The sequence below is a fragment of the Podarcis bocagei genome (assembly GCF_964188305.1).
Source record: "Podarcis bocagei genome assembly, chromosome: 9".
Classification (NCBI taxonomy): Eukaryota; Metazoa; Chordata; class Lepidosauria; order Squamata; family Lacertidae; genus Podarcis; species Podarcis bocagei.
In genome coordinates, this window is record NC_138134.1 from 78,644,865 (window position 1) to 78,667,640 (window position 22,776).

Here is a 22,776-nt window from a genome sequence, read left to right on the forward strand (position 1 = left end):
GGGGTGTCCCCCTAGGCTCCCCCCTTGCCCTGACCACTGGTGCTCCTTTCTGTGAATCTTCTGATTCACTGGAAAGACTCGGAGATCTCGGGTCGTCGTCATCACTCATCTTTTCTTCTGCCTCCTCCCCCTCGCTCTCTGTTTCCTCCCTTGCCCTTGCCTCTGCTCCTGAACCCCTGACATATGGTATCCAGTATACCTGAAGGAGCGTCTCCACCTCCATCGTTCTGCCTGGACACTGAGGTCCAGCGCTGAGGGCCTTCTGGCGGTTCCCTCCCTGCGAGAAGCCAAGTTACAGGGAACCAGGCAGAGGGTCTTCTCGGTGGTGGCGCCCACCCTGTGGAATGCCCTCCCACCAGATGTAAAAGAGAAGAATAACTACCAGAGTTTTATAAGACATCTGAAGGCAGCCCTGTTTAGGGAAGCTTTTAACGTTTGATGCATTATGGTATTTTAATATTTTGTTGAAAGCCGCCCAGAGTGGCTGGGGAAGCCCAGCCAGATGGGCTGGGTATAAATAATAAATAATAATAATAATAATAATAATTATATTATCTTGTGGTTTCCAGCAACTAGCATTCTGAAACACTACTGCCTCCAACTGTTGTGGCACGGCTGAGCCATCATGCCTAGTAGCAGGGGTTTTTCCCAGGAGGAACTTGCCGGAACTCAGTTCTGGCACCTCTCAGGTGGTTCTGGAGCCTCTCGAGTGGGTGCCATTGCCATTCTAAGAGAAAGAGGGAGGCGTTCATGGTGAGATCTGGCACCTCTTTTTCTTTTTTTAAAAAAATTGCACTGACTAGCCGCTAACCCCTCTACTCCTCCGTGAACTTAGACAATCCTCTTCCAAAGCTATCCAGGGAATTCCTTTTTTTTAAAAAAAGAGAAGAATAATACTTTATTTAGAATTCAACAATAACAAAGGGAAAAAACCACAGTAATTGTGACATCAATTCATTACAATTCACTGATTTTAACAATATATAAATAGTAGTAGAAAAATTACACAACATCACTTTAGACTTACTGGAAGTTTTCATATTACACTTTTATCTCTTTATTCCTTCGTAACAAATCAAAAAGAGAAAGACCAAGAAAAAAAAAAAGAAAAGAGAAAAGGAAGAAGAAAAAGGGGAGGGAAACGGGGGGGGGGAGAGAAAGAAGGGGAAAAGAAAAAAAGAAAACAAAATAAACACATTTGACTTCCAATTAGACTCATTGTATTATTATTTCTACTAGTTTTTCACACACAGCTCCAAATTATTGTATTGCCCTGTGGGAGGGAATTCCGTGGATTATGCGCCGCGTGGAGAAGCAGTGGTCTTCTGGGCTTTTGTAGGGGGGGGGGCTCTCCCGATCCTATTTGAAGATCCCATCAGAGACTGAAAACCTGGGACATTCTGCATGCGGCAAAGATGCCCTGCCCTGGATAAAATCTTGATATGGAATTATGAAAACACTGATGAGAGATGAGAGGCAGGACTGTGATTTGGAAAATGCTTCGGAATTCAGACTGTAGGAAGTCGTAAAATTAAGATATAATTTGGAAGACAATTGGACTCTTTTTTATTTTAGTTTTTCATTTTTATTGGATTTGACATGTTAATTGGATGCTCTTATTGGAAAATTAATAAACGCTCTAACAAAAACAAAAAAAATGTTCTGCCACTGCAGCACTTGAGAAACTGAGGCAATGGGTTTTATTTCTGCATTACACTGTTAAAGGAAGTTCAAAGTAGGACAAGTAAAAGAACCCAAGGAATATATCAACAACAAAAACCAGCAACAGAAATTGATTTCAATACACCGTAAGCCTAGGGACACAGGCCCAAGCTTGGGAATACTAGCTGAGTGGGCCAGCGGTGTGACTTGGTATAAGCATCATATCTCTCAGCAGAATCTTCTGCAAAGCCATCAAGAGGATGGTGCTCTTGCCTTCATCTTTGCATGCTTCCCATTTGGTGGGTCCGCCGTGGGAAACAGGATGACCCTTTGGCCTGATGCAGCTGCAGGGTCCTTCTTATCTGGTCAACGAAGCCCCCTGTAGAAGGGAGGATTATGTTTAATCTGTAACTTAAGTACATCCCTAACTCTCTCTGTGTGACAGCAGCCAGCTGAGACCAGCTTCTGTGGAATTGCAAAACCCCCAAAACTCCTAGTTTCCTTGCAGTTCCTTCTGTTGTTCCTCCCAGGGTTTGACTTGAGAAAGTGTTTATCATTCTTGCTGCTCTCTGGATCCTTTCCAACTTGTCACCCACATCCATCTTGAACTGCAGTGCCCAGCACTGAACCCAGAAGGCTGTTCCCTTCTTCTTCTTCTTCCTCCTCCTCCTCCTCCTCCCTCCCTCCCAAGATGTCTCATCAGCGCTGAACGATGAGCGTTTTAAGTGATTGGGCCCAGAATGAAAACAGCTGACACAATGGGGGACTTCCCAAAAAGGGGAGGCAGATAAAGCTGTCCCAGACCAGAAGTTCTGCATTCTCCTGGACCGCTTTGTCCTTGAGGTCCAGCATCCCGTTGAGAAGCCCAGAAGCAGCATCGCTCCATTGTGTGTGGCAGAGAGTTCCAAAGGACCGTGGAGATCTGTTGCAGGAGGAGCTGCTCTCTGGGAAAAGGCAAGGCAGACTCGTTTCAATCATGTTACTGGTTGTTGTTGTTGTTGTTGTTGTTGTTGTTGTGCTTATTTTGTACTTGGTAGCCTCCTTGAGCATTACTGATTATTTGAGAGTATGCAGAGTTGGAAAAGGCTTGGAAAAGGCTATGAAGCAGCTCCGCTACGAAGGAAGATTGCAGCGTTTGGGACATTTTAGTTTAGAGGGAAACAGAGTAAGAGGTTACACGATGGAAGTTTAGAGAATTCTGCATGGCGTAGAGAAAGTGGATTGGGAAAAGCTTTTCTCCGTCTCATAACACTTGCAGACATCCAGTGAAACTGAGGAGTGGAAGATTTGGGACAGATAACACAAGAACAGGGCCTTTTCTACAGTGGCTCCCCGTCTGTGGAATGCTCTCCCCAGGAAAGTTCGCCTGGCACCTTCTTTATACACCTTTAGGTGCCAGGCAAAAGCGTTCCTCAGGAACCAGGCCTTGGGCTGACTGACATCCAATGCCCTTTTAAAATGTGCTGGGGAACGGGGAATTCTTGGGTTGTCTTTGTTTTTATTATGTTTTTTGTGTTTCTATATTGTGATTTTGTGTTGTAAGCACCCTCTCTGAGAGCTGTGGGTAAAGGGCAGCATACAAATCATCATCACAACAACTTATTCATGCAGCAGAGAGTTGAATTATGGCACTTGCTCCCATAAAGGCACGTCAACCCCATGGGGCTGAGGCCTCTACAACCCACCCCCAATATCTGCTGGGACAGGGCTAAGCCCCCCACCAATCTTTTTTATATATAGAGAAAATCTTTATTAATTTTCACATAGACAAATGTACGTAACATATAATACAAAAGACGATACAAATGGAAAAAGAGTAAGAAAAGACAGAAAAACAAACATAAACAAATGCAATATATTACACTTACATAACAAATTAAAATAGTAACTTCCAGTAATTCTCATTATACTACTTATATTATCTGTATTCCTTGCAGAGATTCATATTATTTTATTTTGTATATAGATATATAAAATCCACTATTATATTTTAGATAATTCTTGGTTATCAGTATCACTCTATTTCTGCAAGCATCTTATCGTTTGTACTGTACATTTTCAAGTATTCTTTAAATATTTTCCATTCCCTAAATACCTTTTGGTTTGACATTCCTCTAATTTTTCCAGTCGATTTTGCTAGTTGCAGGTATTCTGTCGTAATAATTTGCCACTCTGTAATCGTTGATAAGATTTCATTTTTTCCAATTTCTTGCCACTATTATTCTGGCACCAACTTTGGAGAGGCCTGGCGGAATGTCGCCCTGGGCTGCACTACATTGGGAGACGTGACCTCACCCCCCGGCTCCATGTTGGACTCAACTCAGCGCATGTGCTCCCATAGGGGGCAGGGGCAGCCCCCAACTTGGATGGCTTTAAAAGAGGATTAGACAATTTAATGAGGAGAGGGCTATCCATGGTTACTAGCCAGGATGCCTATGTGCTGCCTCTATGGTTGGTGGTAGTGAATGCCAGTGGCTGGAAACACCGGGATGAGAGTTGCTCTTGTGTTCGAATCCTGCTTGCAGGCTTCCCCCAGAATAGAATAGAATTTGTTATTTATACCCCGCCCATCTGGCTGGGATTCCCCAGCCACTCTGGGCGGCTTCCAACAGAGTATTAAAATGCAGTAACCTGTTAAACATTAAAAGCTTCCCTAAAGAGGGCTGCCTTCAGATGTCTTCTAAAAGTCTGGTAGTTGTTGTTCTCTTTGACATCTGGTGGGAGGGCATTCCACAGGGCGGGTGCCACCACCGAGAAGGCCCTCTGCCTGGTTCCCTGTAACTTGGCTTCTCACAGGGAGGGAACCACCAGAAGGCCCTCAGCACTGGGCCTCAGTGTCCAGGCTGAACGATGGGGGTGGAGACGCTCCTTCAGGTCTGCTGGGCCTTTGAGGCCATTTAGGGCTTTCAAGGTCAGCACCAACACTTTGAATTGTGCTTGGAAACATACTGAGAGCCAATGTAGGTATTTCAGGACCGGTGTGATGTGGTCTCGGTGGCCGTTCCCAGTCACCAGTCTGGCTGCCGCTTCTGGATTAGTTGCAGTTTCCGGGTCACCTTCAAAGGTAGCCCCACGTAGAGCGCATGGCAGTAGTCCAAGCAGGAGATAACCAGAGCATGCACCACTCTGGAGAGAAAGTCTGTGAGCAGGGAGGGTCTCATCCTGCGTACCGGATGGAGCTGGTAAACAGAATTGACCTGCCCCTCCATGGACAGAGAGAGAGAGAGAGAGAGAGAGAGAGAGAGAGAGAGAGAGAGAGAGAGAGAGCCATGTCAATCTATTTGGCTCAATCAAAGGTTGGTATGTTCCATCAGACGCTATAAAATTCCCAAGTGGAAATGGAAAAACATTTAAAAGCTTGAATGATGGATAGGCAAGAAGGACTTGATCCCATATCACCCACATCCCATTTTCCTCCCACGAGATCACAAAGCAGCCTTTTAGACTCACTGAAGTAGGTTGGGCTGAGAGAGAGTGCAACAAGGCCACTTGGTGCTTCAAAACAAAGCAGGGAGACTCATGGAGGTCTCCCTCTGGTCCACATCCAACACTTTCCACTTCTATCCTTCTGAAGGGGTGAGGAAATCCAGGCACACAGAGAGAAACCAATTTTCAGTGTTCTGGATTAGGGTAGCTGGGGGAGAAGTTATTGTTACACACCGCCCCTGGCAGCAAGCACTATTTTTCATTTTAAAATACAGCATTAAAGGTAAAGGGACCCCTGACCATTAGGTCCAGTTGTGGCCGACTCTGGGTTTGCGGCGCTCATCTCGCTTTACTGGCCGAGGGAGCTGGCGTACAGCTTCTGGGTCATGTGGCCAACCTGACTAAGCCGCTTCTGGCGAACCAGAGCAGCACATGGAAACACCGTTTACCTTCCTGCCGGACTGGTACCTATTTATCTACTTGCACTTTGACGTGCTTTTGAACTGCTAGGTTGGCAGGAGCAGGGACTGAGCAACGGGAGCTCACCCTGTCGCAGGGATTCGAACCGCCGACCTTCTGATCGGCAAGTCCTAGACTCTGTGGTTTAACCCACAGCGCCACCCGCGTTCCTAAAATACAGTATTAGAGAGCTTGTATTCTTTAGTGGTTAGAGCGTCAGGCTAGGACCTGGGAGATCAGGGTTCAAATCTCCACTCAACCACAAAGCTCACTGGATGCCCAGGGATCAGACAGAGTTTCTTAGCCTAACTCACCTCACAGGGTTGTTGTGATGATAAAATGGGATGGGAGAGGGAGAGAACCACGAATGTGACCTTGAACTCCTTGTAGGAAAAGTGTGATATATTCTGCCAACAGAGATTTAGCAGGCACCTTCTGTTTTAAAACTGAAACGCCTGCTGATTTTTTTTTCTATTCCGACAGCCAATTAAGAATACATCTTTCCATAATGGTTAACCGAGGTGCATTTTTAACTTTAACTTTAACTATATATATATATATATATATATATATATATATATATATATATAGAATGGTTTTATGCATTTCTGTTGTAAGTCACCTTGATTTTAAAAAATGAAATAACTGCTTTTAAATAAATAAGTAATAAACACATGTCAGAATAAATAAATCCATTTGAACAACATCAAAAACTCTCCTGAAATGTGAACCCTGATTTCCCAGTGTAGGGCTTCAGCAATAAAGATTATCTTATCGTATCTAGGCAGTGGTTTCAACTAGATGACTCTAGTCCAACACTACACTTCTAGGATTCCAACTGTTGCCACATAGCTCTGTTGGCTCCCACAGTGGCATATTAAAAAATAATGAATAACTGTTGACCTGGGCCTGACTAGCAGAAGTGCAAAACTTTTCCTCCTCCTGTTACGGTTTCAGTGACGCACTATGGGCTGGGAAGGTCTATCAAAACCCAGTGATATCTGGGCATTTGCCTGAGCAGAGCACTCAGACCTCCAAATAGCAAGTGGGCCAGGGTGTTTTTTCAGCCAGAACTTGCTGGACCTCTCAGGTGGGTGCCATTGCAATTATAAGAGAACAAGGGAGGCGTTCGTGGTGAGTTCCAGCACTTCTTTTTCTAGAAAAATAGCACTGGGGACATCTATCAGGGAGAAGAGGAAGGGGAGCGTTGCTCTCCATCTCCCTTTCGAAACGTCCCGTCTGTTTCCTGAACTCAGCCCTTGGCAGCAGCTTCCAAATGAGTTTCGTTTCTTCCGATCAGCCTCACCCATCTGACCCCAGAGCCCAAGTTCCTCTGCTCGCAGCAACAGGGCCTGACCCAGGCATGCAGAGTGGGGCTGTCTCTGATGGGCTCTGAAATCCAAAATCTGGATTAATGGTTTCAGTTTCCTTTGAGCAACCAACAGCCAATGGCCATTAACATCTGCGCGCGCGCGCGCGCACACACACACACACACACACACATACATGTGCCTTTTCCTTGCAGAAGTCTATCTCTGGTCCTAAAAGGATTGACGCTGGAAGGCAATTGTCATTGTCCCATACAGAACAACGAAATTGAGAAATCTGCATAAGACATTCAAAAACCAACAAGCCTGCTATCCCAACCATCCCAACCTGGTTAGCCCCCTAAAAACTCTGATACCCCATCATTAAATACAATATACTCCCATAGAGACTCCTTACACTGCATTTAAAACCAAAATCACATTTGGATAGAAACTGTTTCTCAGGCGGCTAGTCCTAGTCTTTATAACCCTGGACCTTCTTCCAGAAGGCAGAAGCTGAAAGAGATCATTTCCGGGGTGCACACTGTTGTTGTTGTTTAGTCATTTAGTCGTGTCCGCCTCTTCGTGACCCCCTGGACCAGAGCACGCCAGGCCCTCCTGTCTTCCACTGCCTCCCGCAGTTAGCTGCTAGGTAGGTGGGTGAGCTGAGCTGGAAGAAGGCAGGAAGCTATAGACCCAGAGACCTGCTTGCTCCGTGCAGGATCCAAAGCTGTGACTAATGAAGAGGCAAGATATTTTCAGGTGTTGTTGCAAGCCCCTCTGTCCTATGCTCAGGTTGCATATATAGAAAGCCCCCAAGTGTCTCTATTTTCCAAGGACAGTTCCGGATTTACATAAGCCATCCTCATTTCTGATTTGATCCTGGATTGATGACCTGCTTAGGACAATCCTGTTTTCATTGGAGAAATGTTGGAGGGTATGTAAGACCGGATATCCTAAAGACAGCCTCCACTAGGCAAGTGCCTGGAACCCCTGGTGTCTTTAACTGCTCAGAGACTGGGGTGGCATGTGACGTTATTATTCCTGCTGTCGTTGTTGTTGACAGATTTTACAAACAAGGCAGTCCCTGTCTGCAGGCTTGCAGTCTCCTGGGCACGACTCAAAAGGGCAGTGCTGACATCGCCTTCATCATTGCAACAAAAACAACAATTCAGCTCCATTTGGTACGCAGGATGAGACCCTACCTGCCTGCGGACTGTCTCGCCAGAGTGGTGAATGCTCTAGTTATCTCCCACTTGGACTACTGCCATGCGCTCTCCGTGGGGCTACCTTTGAAGGTGACCCGGAAACTACAATTAATCCAGAATGCGACAGCTAGACTGGTGACTGGGAACGGCCACGGAGACCACATAACACCGGTCTTGAAAGACCTACACTGGCTCCCAGTACGTTTCCAAGCCCAATTCAAAGTGTTGGTGCTGACCTTGAAAGCCCTAAACAGCCTCGGTCCAGTATACCTGAAGGAGCGTCTCCACCCCCATCGTTCTGCCCAGACACTGAGGTCCAGTGCTGAGGTCCTTCTGGCGGTTCCCTCGCTGCGAGAAGCCAAGTTACAGGGAACCAGGCAGAGGGCCTTTTGGTAGTGGCACCCGCCCTGTGGAATGCCCTCCCACCAGATGTCAAAGAGAAAAAACAACTACCAGACTTTTAGAAGACATCTGAAGGCAGCCCTGTTCAGGGAAGCTTTTAATGTTTAATAGACTAATGTATTTTAATATTTTGTTGGAAGCCGCCCAGAGTGGCCAGGAAAAGCCAGCCAGATGGGTGGGGTATAAATAATAAATAATAAATTATTATTATTATTATTCAGCACATTGAGAGAGCGCATAGCTCAGAGACTGAGCACATGCATTGCACAAAGACGGTCCCAGGTTCAACGTTTGGCGTTTCCCCCTGAAACAGGGACAGGGAACCTGAAGGCTTCGAGATGCTCATAGACCCCAGCTCCCACCAGCCCCAATTGCAGGGAATGATGGGAGTTGTAGTCCAACAGCATCTGGTGGGCATTCCACATTCCGTGGCCCATTTGGTCAAAGGTGTGCTCATCTTTTGGGGAGGTCTTGAATCTAACTGTGAACTTTGCTTTGCTTCCCCCTCCAGGAATTTGCCCTTGAATCAGCCGCTCCCACCGGCTATGCCTCTGCCCTTCTTCCTTTTTGCATTCTCCAGTTATGTCGCCCAAGGTATGTTTGCTAAATACTAAACCTGATTGCTGAAATGTAGCCTTATTAGACTTTAGCGATTGGTAGGGTGAGCGTTGCTCCCAGAACAGGGAGGAAGGAGTCAAATGACACCGAGGTTGATTCAGAGAAAGAGTTTATTCTGCTCTCCGGATAGCAGAAGGCACTTGTTCACAGCAAGTCCAAAGAAACGAGAGATTTCATGCAGTATATATATCCTCCAGGCACCCTCTCCCCCCTTCCCCAGGAATCCAAACACGTAAGCTTATACATGTAAGTTGACATCACAGATGTTCCTGCTCGTGTACTCTTAACCATAAAAGGATGTTCCTGTTCCTGTGCTTTTGACCATAAAAGGGTGTTCCAGTTCCTGTATTCCTTATCTTGGGGTAAGAAGGTCACCAATTCTAAGAGTCCTCCTGGCGCCGTTCCCGGGGGGCTGACAAGGTCTGTGCGTCACTGTGGTCAGGAAGTAAGATAAGACCCAGACGTGCCATCCCTGCTCCACTGGAACTGGCAAGGCCATCCATTGCCGTCACGGACTGATAAAGGAGAGGGCTTTGAGCACTTGTTTATACAGCTGGCTTTCTGTTTATACATTGACTCAAGAGCTCAAGTTAATGCATTTTAGAAATGCTCCCTTGGAGGAGGAAAAATGAGGATTTTGGGTCCCGTTTCAGACTGACTGCACAGAACCCGTTCCTTCCCCCTTCAGTAACAAGTCCTTTCAGGGGAAAAGGTGGGATATAAATAAATAATAATAATTCCTATTGCAGCCTTTGGTTCCTGGGCTGTCACGACCCCCGAACATTTGCGGAGCGTCAAAGACTCCTGCGTCGTCATCCCGTGCACCTTCAGCTACCCCAGCGACGTCGATATCCCAAATGGCATCACGGCCATTTGGTACAAAGAAAACACAGGGCAGAAGGCTTTGGTTTACCACTCAGCAACTCCTGGTAGCGTTGAGGGTGGGTTTCAAGGACGCACAGAGCTGCTGGGAGACCCCCTCCAGCGCAACTGCACCTTGCTTCTGAGGGGTGTGACAACCGCAGATGCCGGCAAGTACACCTTCCGGTTCGAAATCAGCGAGCGGAACCGCTGGTCCGATCAAAAGGGGGTTGATCTAACCGTCACCGGTAAGTACCCAGACACTCCCTGCTCACAAAAGTCTGCTTTGTGATGCATCCCGATCTCTCGACTGTTTTTGCTAAGCCTACCCGTCCTCAGGGCTTAAGCCAGCCTTCTTCATCCTGCTGCCTTCCAGATGTTTTGGACTACAACTCCCATCAGCCAGGGAGCTGGAGTGCAAAACATCTGGAGGGCAAAGCCTGGCTTAAAACAACTGAATGGAAGCTACTAAATTAGGAAAGGCTGTGCACCACTGTATCAAGCTGGAAAAACCCCTCTGCTGTTTAACCAAGCCGTTTATAGAATCATAGAGACATCTAGTCCAACAAACTGCAATGCAGGAATATGTGGTTTGCCCTTACGGGGATCAAACCCATGACCTTGGCTTTATCAGCACCACGCTCTAACCAACTGAGCCACCTGCAGGCCTTTATCATCAGGGATTTGTGATGGAGTGAAGGCTGTTCACTGATTGTGGTTGGCTGAGCTGCTCTGAGGTCACAGAGAGGCAGGGCAGGCTGAAGGACCTGGCTGTGATTGGCTGGACTGCTTTGACCTAAAGCACGGTTGGCCAAATTCTTTTCCAACATGAGGGCCGTATTGATAGTCAGGGCCAAAGGCCAAGGATGGGCACAGCCAATATATCTGTTTGTGCATGAGTGTGTACACCCACACTGCATGCAGCACACATGTGAGACGCACACAGATACACTCGCCACTAGGGATGGCAACAAAAGTGAACAAAAGTGAACAAAAGGGCAAGCCTGGCTCATTGCAGGGGTTGCATTAGATGACCTCAGGGTTCCTTCCAACTCTACAATTCTATAAGCACAGTCTGATCACAAGCGGGGAGAGATCTGTTGTGCTCAGATTCTGCTGCCAGGCTTCCCATGGAAATCTGGGTGGCCTCTGTGATGAGGTGGGCCGTTGGCCTGACCCTGCTGCAGGTCTCTTCCTGTGGGATATATTGATTAATATTATCCTTCCTAACTTGTGTTAGCAAGTTTCTTCACTTTGTTGTTGATGTTGTTTAGTCGTTTAGTTGTGTCCAACTCTTCGTAACCCCCTGGACCAGAGCACGCCAGGCACTCCTGTCTTCCACTGCCTCCCGCAGTTTGGTCAGACTCATGTTTGTAGCTTCGAGAACACTGTCCAACCATCTCGTCCTCTGTTGTCCCCTTCTCCTTGTGACCTCCATCTTTCCCAACATCAGGGTCTTTTCCAGGGAGTCTTCTCTTCTCATGAGGTGGCCAAAGTATTGGAGCCTCAGCTTCAGGATCTGTCCTTCCAGTGAGCACTCAGGGCTGATTTCCTTCAGAATGGATCGGTTTGATCTTCTTGCAGTCCATGGGACTCTCAAGAGTCTCCTCCAGCACCAGAATTCAAAAGCATCAATTCTTCGGCGATCAGCCCTCTTGATGGTCCAGCTTTCACTTCCATACATTTCCCTATTACTCAGCAGCGAGCTGGTTGCAGACTCGTTAGAGAGACAATAAGCAATTCAAACTGGCTTGCCCAGATTGAAATACAGTGGTACCTCTAGTTACGAATTTAATTCGTTCCAGAAGTCCGTTCTTAAGCCAAAGCGTTCTTAAACCAAGGCGTGCTTTCCCATAGCAGCGGGGGACTCAGTTTACAAATGGAACACACTCAAGAGGAAGTGAAACATGTTCTCATTCCAAGGCAAAGTTCACAAACCAAAACACCTACGTCTGGGTTTACAGCGTTCTTAATCCAAGTTGTTCATAAACCAAGCTGTTCTTAAACCAAGGTACCACTGTACTGGGGACGATACGATACAATATCTTTATTGTCATTGTCCCGTACAGAACAATGAAACTGAAAAATCTACATAAGACATTCAAAAACCCCTAAAAACTCTGAAATACAATTATCACTCTATCTTACATCTCCCAGTACCAAATACAACTCTGAACGGCATGATGCAAAGCCAAAAACCACTAGCAGATCCCCAAGCAGCTTCCTGACTAAAGATGTAAGATTTAACAGAAATACAGTGGTACCTCTGGTTACGAACTTAATTCGTTCCGGATGTCCGTTCTTATGCTGAAACCGTTCTTATCCTGAGGCGCGCTTTCGCTAATGGGGCCTCCGGCACGCGATTTCCATTTGCATCCTGGGGCAAAGTTCGCAAACAGGAGCAGCTACTTCCGAGTTAGAGGAGCTCATAACCTGAAGTGTTCGTAATCAGAGATACCACTGTATGTTCTATTATTCCTGGTAAGACCCCTTTGATCCCTCCTAAAAGAATAAAGACACAACAGTCTTATTCAAAAGTAACAAAAAGAAGTTTTACTCGCGATCAGGTGATCCCTGAAGGCAGGCTTTAGGCTTAAATTTACAAATACTGTATGTACAAACAGGTGTACCCCATATAGGTGATAACCAGGTGAAGCAGGAAGCATGCAGGACGAAAAAGAAGGAAGAGAGAGGGAGGTGGCTACGTGACTTGGCTTTCTACCAGGTTTGGAAAGGTCATGCCCACCTACTAGTCACATGCAAAAGGAAGGATGCTCCAGGCCAGGTGGAACAGGAAGTTCAACTGGCTGGACCAACATTCCCCTGCATGGTGTTTCCTGCTTGGCAGGGGGTTGGACTCGATGGCCCTTGTGGTCTCTTCCAACTCTATGATTCTATGATTGATTCTATGTTCACTCTAGGCAAGCAGGAGATGTTGTACTTGACTGCTCCAGAGGATTACATCCCACACTTCCAGCACGTTTATGTTCAATTGTCTGTTTAGAATGGAAGGGAGGTTGGGTGTCCAGACCCGGCAGTTAAAGAAACGTGGACATTGTTGAGGAGGTTCGTAGGAGAGGCTGAGCCAGCACAAACCAGGAACTGAGCAGGAAAATGAAACAGTCCATTCCACGTTGTGGATTTTTGATGGCAGTGTGATGCCTTTCATGGGCACCAGAGGAAGTGCAGGCAGGCGCCCTGGCGCCCGTGGGCACTGCGTTGGCGACCCCTGATCTAGTGGTGCTTCTTATCTCCCTTCCCATTCAGACCATCCCTTTCTTTTCTTTCTTTCTTTCTTTTTGTTTGTTTGTTTTATTAAAGATTTTCTTGATATACAGAAGTATGCGTAATGTCTCTCGTATTTTATCCATGTAACATTTTTACTAATCAGTTTCATTTGTTGAGACATTAGGAAGAAAAGGGATGGAGGGGGGGAAGATGGGTGGGGTCAGGTGGCGATGTTCCTACTTTCAGCAGCCAGAAACACCATAACCAGACACTGGAGAGACCTGTCAGGAGTAAGCATGGACCAATGGTACCAAATAGTATGGGAAACAGCCCTACTAGAAAAATAAGCTGAATAATAAACTGAATAATAAACTGAATAAACTGAAACTGACACAGGGACAAACAGAAGAAGACACCTTCACCCCGGTATGGCTCCCCTTTATCACATACACAGCCCAACAAGACAACGACAAAAATCCACCAACAGCATACAAATCAAGATGGCTAACCTGATCCAAAACACCCACCCACCCCACTCACACATGAAAACAAAGACCACCACAGCCAACCACAAACAAACAACCACACCCTAGGCCAACCCCAACCTCTCTCACCACTAGAGGAACACAAGTGAACAGCAGAGAACCTGCACGAGCAACGCTGACACCAAACCCTACATACATTAAGCAAAACAGACCATCCTTTTCTATTCCTTTTTGTTTAAGCAGGTTGGGGTGTCTCCTTCCAGCTGATTCTCTTCCCATCGCCAGCTTCCCCTCAGTGATAACCATTCACCGAGTTTATGCACAAATTTGTCCTCCCAGCCCAGTGTACACCCAGCACACAGGCACTCTGCTTGGTTCCTCGTTCTATCTTTAGCCCAGGCATTTCTCAGGCTGTTCCTCCAACAAACAACAACAAAAAAACTTGAGAGCAGCTAATTAGAGCTGAAATCTGAAACTTAAGCATATTTGCAATGGAAAGCCTGTGTCCCATATTCAAAAACAGAGGATATAAGAGCTGAGCTTCACTTCTGCTTCTGCATTTCTAACTGCTTTTAGCCTGTGATGTCTTCCTTAGGTCACCTTCCAAACAACCTGTTTACAAACACTCCAAGGGACAATCCTGGATGTACGGAAGCCGTCCTGGTTTCTGATTTGATCCCAGAATGTCCCGCTTTTCCTTTGTTGTTGTTGTTTAGTCGTTTAGTCGTGTCCAACTCTTCGTGACCCCCTGGACCAGAGCACACCAGGCCCTCCTGTCTTCCACTGCCTCCCGCAGTTTGGTCAAACTCATGCTGGTAGCTTCGAGAACACTGTCCAACCATCTCATCGTCTGTCATCCCCTTCTCCTTGTGCCCTCCATCTTTCCCAATTTCAGGGTTTTTTCCAGGGAGTCTTCTCTTCTTATGAGGTGGCCAAAGTCTTGGAGCCTCAGCTTCAGGATCTGGCCTTCCAGTGAGCACTCAGGGCTGATTTCCTTCAGAATGGAGAGGTTTGATCTTCTTGCAGTCCATGGGACTCTCAAGAGTCTCCTCCAGCACCATTTCAAAAGCATCCATTCTTCGGCGATCAGCCTTCTTTATGGTCCAGCTCTCACTTCCATACAGCACTGCTGGGAAAACCATAGCTTTAACTATATGGACCTTTGTTGCCACGCTTTTCCTTAGGGTGCCCCTATTTTTAGCAGAAAAGTGTTGGAGGGTATGGAATTACCCTCCAAGCCAAGGAGATAAGTAACTGTACAACCTTTAGAAGACATCTGAAGGCAGCCCTATATAGGGAAGTTTTTGTTTGTTTTTTAAAAAATGTTTTTATATATGTTGGAAGCCACCCAGAGTGCTGAGGCAACATTCTGATGATGATCATCATCATCACCTCCACCAACACCATGGAACAGAATGTCCCTATTTTCAAATGTTGGAGGGTATGTGTTTATTGAGCATTCACCCTGATTGGCTGAAACCAGATTGGCTGGTTAGACAAAGTTGGCTATTTAATGAGCAGCCTTTCTGATCTGCGGGGAGGTTAGCCCATGTTGTATCAAGCAAAAATTATCCTACACTTTCCAGTTCATTTCCCAGTCGTTTTCCTTTTTGCAAAATGCCAAATCAGGTTTAATAGCGCAACCTGAATTTTCTGGTACGTAATTTATCCCACCTGAAAATCACGCCCATATGTTTCCCCCACCCCCCACCCCAATAATTATGTGTCACTCTTCCCCTCTTCCTATCTACAATTAATCAAATGACAATTAATCAGTCATCTGTATCTGTGCGAATATGATATTGTTGGTTGGTTTGTGTTTTATTGTGTATTTTATGTTCTTATTTTGCATTTTTATGTTGTGAACTGCCCTGTGATCTTCAGACGAGCAAAGAGTTGATCCTTCCTAACTCAAAAGATTCTGCTCAGCTAAGCCCATCCTTTTGCCCTTTCTCCTTAGACTCGGTCGACATTCCCACCATTGCCTCCCCGGATGACCTTCGCGAAGGGATGGAGGCATCCTTCAGCTGCTCCAGCCCCTACACCTGTCCCTATGACAGCATCTCCATGAGATGGCTTGGCTACGACACGACGACCTCGCTTGTGTCCAAAACACTGCAGCTGGACACAGCAGCATCACTCAGGAAGCAAACCCTGACCACTTCCTTGTCCTGGAAGGACCACAACCGGGAACTGAGCTGTGAGGTGTCTGTTGGGGAGCAGGTGGCCACGGGAAGAATCACACTCAACGTGAAACGTGAGTTTATCTGTGTGAGGAGGATGGAGCGGCCAGGAGGGGCAGTTATCAGTGACAACAAATAAATTAGTTCTACAGTGGTACCTCTGGATGCGAACAGGATCCGTTCCAGAGCCCCAGTCACATCCTGAAGCGAACGCAGCCCGCGTCTGCGCGGGTTGCAATTTGCCGCTTCTGTGCATGCGCGTGACGTCATTTTGAGCGTCTGTGCATGCACGAGCGGCAAAAGCCAGAAGTAACGCGTTCTGTTCTGGGTCACCGTGGAGCGCAACCCGAAAACGATCAACGTGAAGCAACTTCAACCCGAGGTATGACTGTGCAGTGGTATCTCGGGTTACATACGCTTCAGGTTACATACACTTCAGGTTACAGACTCCGCTAACCCAGAAATGGTACCTTGGGTTGAGAACTTTGCTTCAGGATGAGAACAGAAACCCTGCTTCGGCGGCACGGTGGCAGCGGGAGGCGCCATTAGCTAAAGTGGTGCTTCAGGTTAAGAACAGTTTCAGGTTAAGAACGGACCTCCAGAACGAATTAAGTACTTAACCTGTGGTACCACTGTACGTCTAAGTCCTGTGTAGAAAGGTGAACAGAACGGTTGTTGATATTGTTGTTAATAAGTGAGTTAGGGGCTTCCCCTGCATGCGAAGACAGGCTCTGGCGAACGGAGCAGACGAGACCATGAGTGGCTCCAACAGGCAAGAATTCGGTTCTGGACATGTTGTAAAGAGGGAAGTGAGGGGCAGATGAGGCTCCTCAATCAGGGAAGGTGGCCCCTCTAGGAGAAGGGAACTCTGATCCTAAACCACAGCTACCCTGAGGGACATCTTTGGGAGAAGAAAAGGCGCAGGAGTAAACACAAATCTGAAGTGGAGTCCGTAAGACGGTTAGATGGCGTCTTGTACTCCTCCTTCCGGCAACTCCTGCAGCCCAGCTGGTGCCAAACGTCTTGCTCTGTTTTCCTTTGGGCCCCATCAGCGAGGTGGGGAGGGGGGGTTCTTGTCATCTGGGCAGCCCAGAATCTCCAGACACCCTGCCCATGCTTGCTCCCCAGAGAAGTCACTTGAGTGACGCGGCAGCTAAAAAAGCCAATGCAATTCTGGGCTGCATCAATAGGAGTATAGCATCTAGATCAAGGGAAGTAATAGTGCCACTGTACTCTGCTCTGGTCAGACCTCACCTGGAGTACTGTGTCCAGTTCTGGGCACCACAGTTCAAGAAGGACACTGACAAACTGGAACGTGTCCAGAGGAGGGCAACCAAAATGGTCAAAGGCCTGGAAACGATGCCTTATGAGGAACGGCTAAGGGAGCTGGGCATGTTTAGCCTGGAGAAGAGGAGGTTAAGGGGTGATATGATAGCCATGTTCAAATATATAAAAGGATGTCACGTAGAGGAGGGAGAAAGGTTGTTTTCTGCTGCTCCAGAGAAGCGGACACGGAGCAATGGATCCAAACTACAAGAAAGAAGATTCCACCTAAACATTAGGAAGAACTTCCTGACAGTAAGAGCTGTTCGACAGTGGAATTTGCTGCCAAGGAGTGTGGTGGAGTCTCCTACTTTGGAGGTCTTTAAGCAGAGGCTTGACAACCCTATGTCAGGAGTGCTCTGATGGTGTTTCCTGCTTGGCAGGGGGTTGGACTCGATGGCCCTTGTGGTCTCTTCCAACTCTATGATTCTATGATTCTATGATTCTATGAGTGCTGCTAACACAGTGATTTGACTTCACCCCTGGAGGTGAATACTCCATTGTCTCTTGAGATAGATGGGTGCCAGCAGCAACCATTTATGCCCTGCCTTTCTGGTCCAGGTAGCTTTCCAAGAAATTTAATGAATAATAAGGATGTGTTTGTGGGAGCAGAGTTCTTGGGTTTCTTGCATTTTGTGTTCCCATTTTGCGTGGTTATGCTGTAACATGCCCTGTGATCTTCCAAAGAATGGTACCTCAGGTTTAATTACAGTGGTACCTCAGGTTACAAACACCTCGGGTTACAAACACTTCGGGTTACAGACTCCACTAACCTGGAAGTAGTACCTCGGGTTAAGAACTTTGCTTCAGGATGAGAACAGAAATAGTGCAGGGGCGGCAGTGGTACCTCAGGTTAAGAACGGTTTCAGGTTAAGAACGGACCTCCGGAATGAATTAAGTTCGTAACCAGAGGTTACCATTGGTGCTGGTTTTGACCTTTAAAACCCTATGTGGCCTAGGACCCACGTACTTATGGGACCGCCTCTCCTGGTATGCCCCACGGAGGACTTTAAGGTCCATAAATGACAACATTTTGGAGGTCCCAGGTCGCAAGGTGGTTGGATTGGTCTCAACTAGGGTCAGGGCCTTTTCAGTACTGGCCCCGACTTGGTGGAACGCTCTGTCCCAATAGACTAGGGCCCTGCAGGACTTGACTTGCAGGGCCTGCAAGACAGAGCTGCTCCACTGGCCTTTGGTTTGGATTCAGTCTGACCCTTATGTTTCCCTCTCCTTATGGTTTTGATCTATGGACTACTTTTAAAATGAGGCTGCATTTTAAATGGCATTTTAACTTGTATTTTAAATTGGTTTTTTTTCTTTTCCTATTATGTTTTTACTGTAATTTTACTGGTGTTAGCTGCCCTCAGCCCGGCTCTGGCCGGGGAGGGCAGGGTATAAATAATAATAATAATAATAATAATAATAATAATAATAATAATAATTACCACCACTGTAATTAATAATAATAATACAGCACCCTAATAATGAAAAGACAGTGATGGCTGCCAACCTGTAAAAAAGGTAAAGGGACCCCTGACCATTAGGTCCAGTCATGACCGACTCTGGGGTTGCGGTGCTCATCTCGCTTTACTGGCCGAGGGAGCCGGCGTACAGCTTCCGGTCATGTGGCCAGCATGACTAAGCAATTTCTGGCGAACCAGAGCAGCGCACGGAAACGCCATTTACCTTCCCTCTGGAGTGGTACCTATTTATCTACTTGCACTTTGACGTGCTTTCAAACTGTTAGGTGGGCAGGAGCAGGGATCCTAGTTCCCGGAAGCCACAGGAGGGGGAAATGTTGCTCTTGTGATCTAATCCTGCTCTACTGGGTTTCCCAGAAGAGGCATGTGGTCAGCCACTGTGAGAACCGGTTGCTGGAATAGATATTCTGTTGGCCTTACCTTCTTATGAAAAGACAGCCTTCATTTCCCTATGATGGATTCAGTGCTCAAGAAAATGGATGTTGCGCTCAGCGAGCCACCGTCATTCCTGTTCTTCGTCTCAAAGTCTTCCGCTTGCTCTTAGATCCCCCCAAAGGTGTGAAAGTGTCGCTCAATCCCTCCTCCAAGAACATCCGAGTGGGCGATGAGGCATCCCTGACATGCACTGTGGACAGCAGCAACCCCGAAGTCACCGCCTACAGGTGGTTCAAAGATGGCGTCTCCTGCGGAAGCGAGCCACTTAAAACCATCAGCAGTGCTGCCCGTGAGGATTACGGCCTGTACCACTGTGAGGCAGAAAACTCTGTGGGCACTGGGGTGGCCGAAGGGGTAACCCTCTATGTTTTCTGTGAGTACCAAGGAGAGGGACTTTGGTGTACGTATCTGTGTACATATTTATTCATTTTTGAGCCAGTTACATGCATCTTCATTTAAAGCAAAGGATTGTGGGAAATGTAGTTTACCCCTGAAAGAGCTACGGTTCCCAGAATCTCTTAACAAGGATTCTTTGCTTTAAGTGGTGTATGTGTGATCTAAAACCAGGAGATTAAGCAGATGTGTGGGGAAGGGCAAATGGGCTCCATCCCATATGGCCTCTGCTTTCAACTGTCCAGCTGTTGTTTCTGCTTAAAAACCACTCCTTTCTTTTCTGTTAAGCAAATATGATTGGCAGCAACACTTTTTGCCCCAAGATCGCCTTTGCCAACCTCCTGCCAGTCGGAAAACCTGGTGTGGTATAGTTCTGGCTGTGGCTGATGGGAATTGTAGTCCCCAAACATATGGAGGGCACCTGGTTGGCTGGCAAAGATAGTTTACCGTTTAGATTTTCTTCATTACTTTGGGTTGCACCAAACATGGTCTTTTCTCCTGTTCCTTGTGGTGGGAGGGGTCCTCTCCTGCTACTTAAGACTCCCCCCAGGCAGACTGGGCTTGGAGGTGGAAGTGGAACCTTTTCCAAGATGGTTGGCATAAGGAACCAAACCAAATCCAGGAAAAGATTATTTAATTTGCCCAAATGATCTCATTTTGAATTTTGTTGTTGTTGTTGAGTCATTTAGTCGTGTCCGACTCTTCGTGACCCCCTGGACCAGAGCACGCCAGGCACTCCTGTCTTCCACTGCCTCCCACAGTTTGGTCAAACTCATGCTGGTAGCTTTGAGAACACTGTCCAACCATCTCGTCCTCTGTCGTCCCCTTCTCCTTGTGCCCTCCATCTTTCCCAACATCAGGGTCTTTTCCAGGGCGTCTTCTCTTCTCCTGAGGTGGCCAAAGTCTTGGAGCCTCAGCTTCAGGATCTGTCCTTCCAGTGAGCACTCAGGCTGGTTTCCTTCAGAATGGATCGGTTTGATCTTCTTGCAGTCCATGGGACTCTCAAGAGTCTCCTCCAGCACCATAATTCAAAAGCCTCCATTCTTCGGCAATCAGCTTTCTTTATGGTCCAGCTCTCACTTCCATACATCACTACTGGGAAATAGGGATTTTTAATAGAGCATGATAAATAGCGTTACAAAGGTCTTTGCTGTCCCTTGACTAGACGTGTCACCCAGTGAAGGAGGGGAAGTGTGACCAGCGCCTTTAATTCCTGGGTCATTCCAATTTTACTTCTGGTTTTCAATTTTATACATTTCATTAACTTTACAATAATTTCAACATTTTGAAACTCTACTTCCTCCCCCCCCCCATTCTGCAGTTCCTTAATTTTTTTATATTTTCTGCATATTCCAAATTAACTTACTCATTTATTCGACTCCCCCCCCTTTCTGCAGTTCCTTTATTTATTTATTTTTTCTGCTTATTCCGAATTAACTTAACTTACTCATTTATTCGTCTGCTTTAAATACATTCTCTTATAAAACTGCAGGTTGTATTGCAAGATTCCGGGGTCATTCCAAGTATGGCATTACCGAAACTAGCTTTTTCTCACGGTTCCTTCTCCCCTAATCTTCCAGCTGCTGTGCTGTCCATCAGCCCTTCTTCCAGTGTCAGGGAAGGGGAGACGGTCACGCTGACCTGCGAGGTCCCTGGAGAAGACAAGCAGGAGATCCACTACAGCTGGTACAAGAATAACATCTGGATCAAGGAAGGCAGCGCCCGGATCCTGGTCTTCCATGAGGTTTCGGTGGGAGACACTGGCTATTACTCCTGCAAGGTGCAGAATGACAAAGGGAGTGAGACATCCGAAGCTATTGGCCTGAGCGTCTTCTGTGAGTTTCATGTTCAGAGCACACTTCGTATCAGGGATGGGGAACCTGTGGTTTCTTCCCTGTTTAGGGAAGTTTTTAATGTTTGATGTTTTATTCTGTTTTTAGTGTTCTGTTGGCAGCTGCCCAGAGTGGCTGGGGAAACCCAGCCAGATGGGTGGGGCATAAATTATTATTATTATTATTATTATTATTATTATTATTATTATTATTACCCACTCCTGCTTTTCAGCCTATAGCAAAATCCCTGCATTAAATGGGGGTCATCTGGCATAGAGCTGAAATACAGTCGCTTACAGATGTCCCCACTCCCATGAAAAAAAACGGAACTGATTCACAAAACCATCAATTTTCACTTGATTGGGTGCTGAACAAATTGGCTGGAATTCTATACGGATAGAAATAATAGTTCTGAAGCAATCAACATATTCCCTTGCCTTGATCCATCCTTTCATTTCTTTAAAAGATTCATTTTTTTTAAAAAAAATTATTACATTCCTATCCCACCTTTCCTCCAAGAGCTCAAGGTAGCGTACCTCGTTCTCCTCCTCTCTATTTTATCCTCACGACGACTCTGTGAGGTAGGTTAGGCTGAGAGAGACACGGTCTGGCCAGGGCCGTCTTACCCATAGGCGCTAGGGTGCGGGGCACCCGGGCGCCGGGCTCTCAGGGACGCCAGGCCGAGAGTTCGGGGCCCGAGAGTTGAGTCCGGGGAAGAGCCCATCTGTTGGTCAGAGCGCCGCAGTGGGTTCTTCTGCTGCGGGCAGCTCTGCGCTGCGAGTTCAGGGGAAACCGAGCCAGCGAGACACTGAGGCAGCTGGCCATCCGGTCCCACCCTCCTGCATGCCTGGGACTGGGCAACCTGGGGGGGGGGGGCGCACCAGGCAGATCTTTGCACCCCGGTGATGCATATGCTTAAGACAGCCCTGGGTCTGGCTCCTGGCAAACTGAGTGGGGACTTGTTTCCGAGCACAATTCAAAATGTTGGTGCTGACCTTTAAAGCCCTAAACAGCCTCAGCCCAGTATACCTGAAGGAGTGTCTCCACCTCCATTGTTCTGCCCGGACACTGAGGTCCAGCGCAGAGGGCCTTCTGGCAGTTCCCTCATTGCGAGAAGTGAGGTTACAGGGAACCAGACAGAGGGCCTTCTCGGTAGTGGCGCCTTCCCTGTGGAACACCCTCGCACCAGATGTCAAAGAGAACAACTACTACCAGACTTTTAGAAGACATCTGAAGGCAGCCCTGTTTAGGGAAGCTCTTAATGTTTGATGCATTACGGTATTTTAATATTTTGTTGGAAGCCGCCCAGAGTGGCTTGGGAAGCCCAGCCAGATGGGCGGGGTATAAATAATCTATTATTATTATTATTATTATTATTATTATTATTATTATTATTATTATTATTATTCCCTGTTCTCCCAGGTCCTAGTCCAACAGCAACACCACACAGGCTCCTATATGATATTCCAAGGG

General features: G+C 46.9%; 1 protein-coding gene across 1 annotated transcript in view; it reads left to right on the top strand.

Annotated features, from left to right (window-relative positions):
* Positions 1-2,305: 2,305 nt before the first annotated feature.
* The window catches only part of SIGLEC1 (sialic acid binding Ig like lectin 1), a 54,902-nt gene continuing 34,431 nt past the window's right edge, over positions 2,306-22,776 (top strand). The window contains exons 1-6 of the mRNA XM_081206903.1: positions 2,306-2,616; positions 8,976-9,058; positions 9,832-10,191; positions 15,617-15,913; positions 19,188-19,451; positions 21,052-21,306. Of these exons, the coding sequence (XP_081063029.1) occupies positions 9,010-9,058; positions 9,832-10,191; positions 15,617-15,913; positions 19,188-19,451; positions 21,052-21,306 (1,225 nt within the window). The 5' untranslated portion in view covers positions 2,306-2,616; positions 8,976-9,009. The remainder of the gene's footprint in view (positions 2,617-8,975; positions 9,059-9,831; positions 10,192-15,616; positions 15,914-19,187; positions 19,452-21,051; positions 21,307-22,776) is intronic.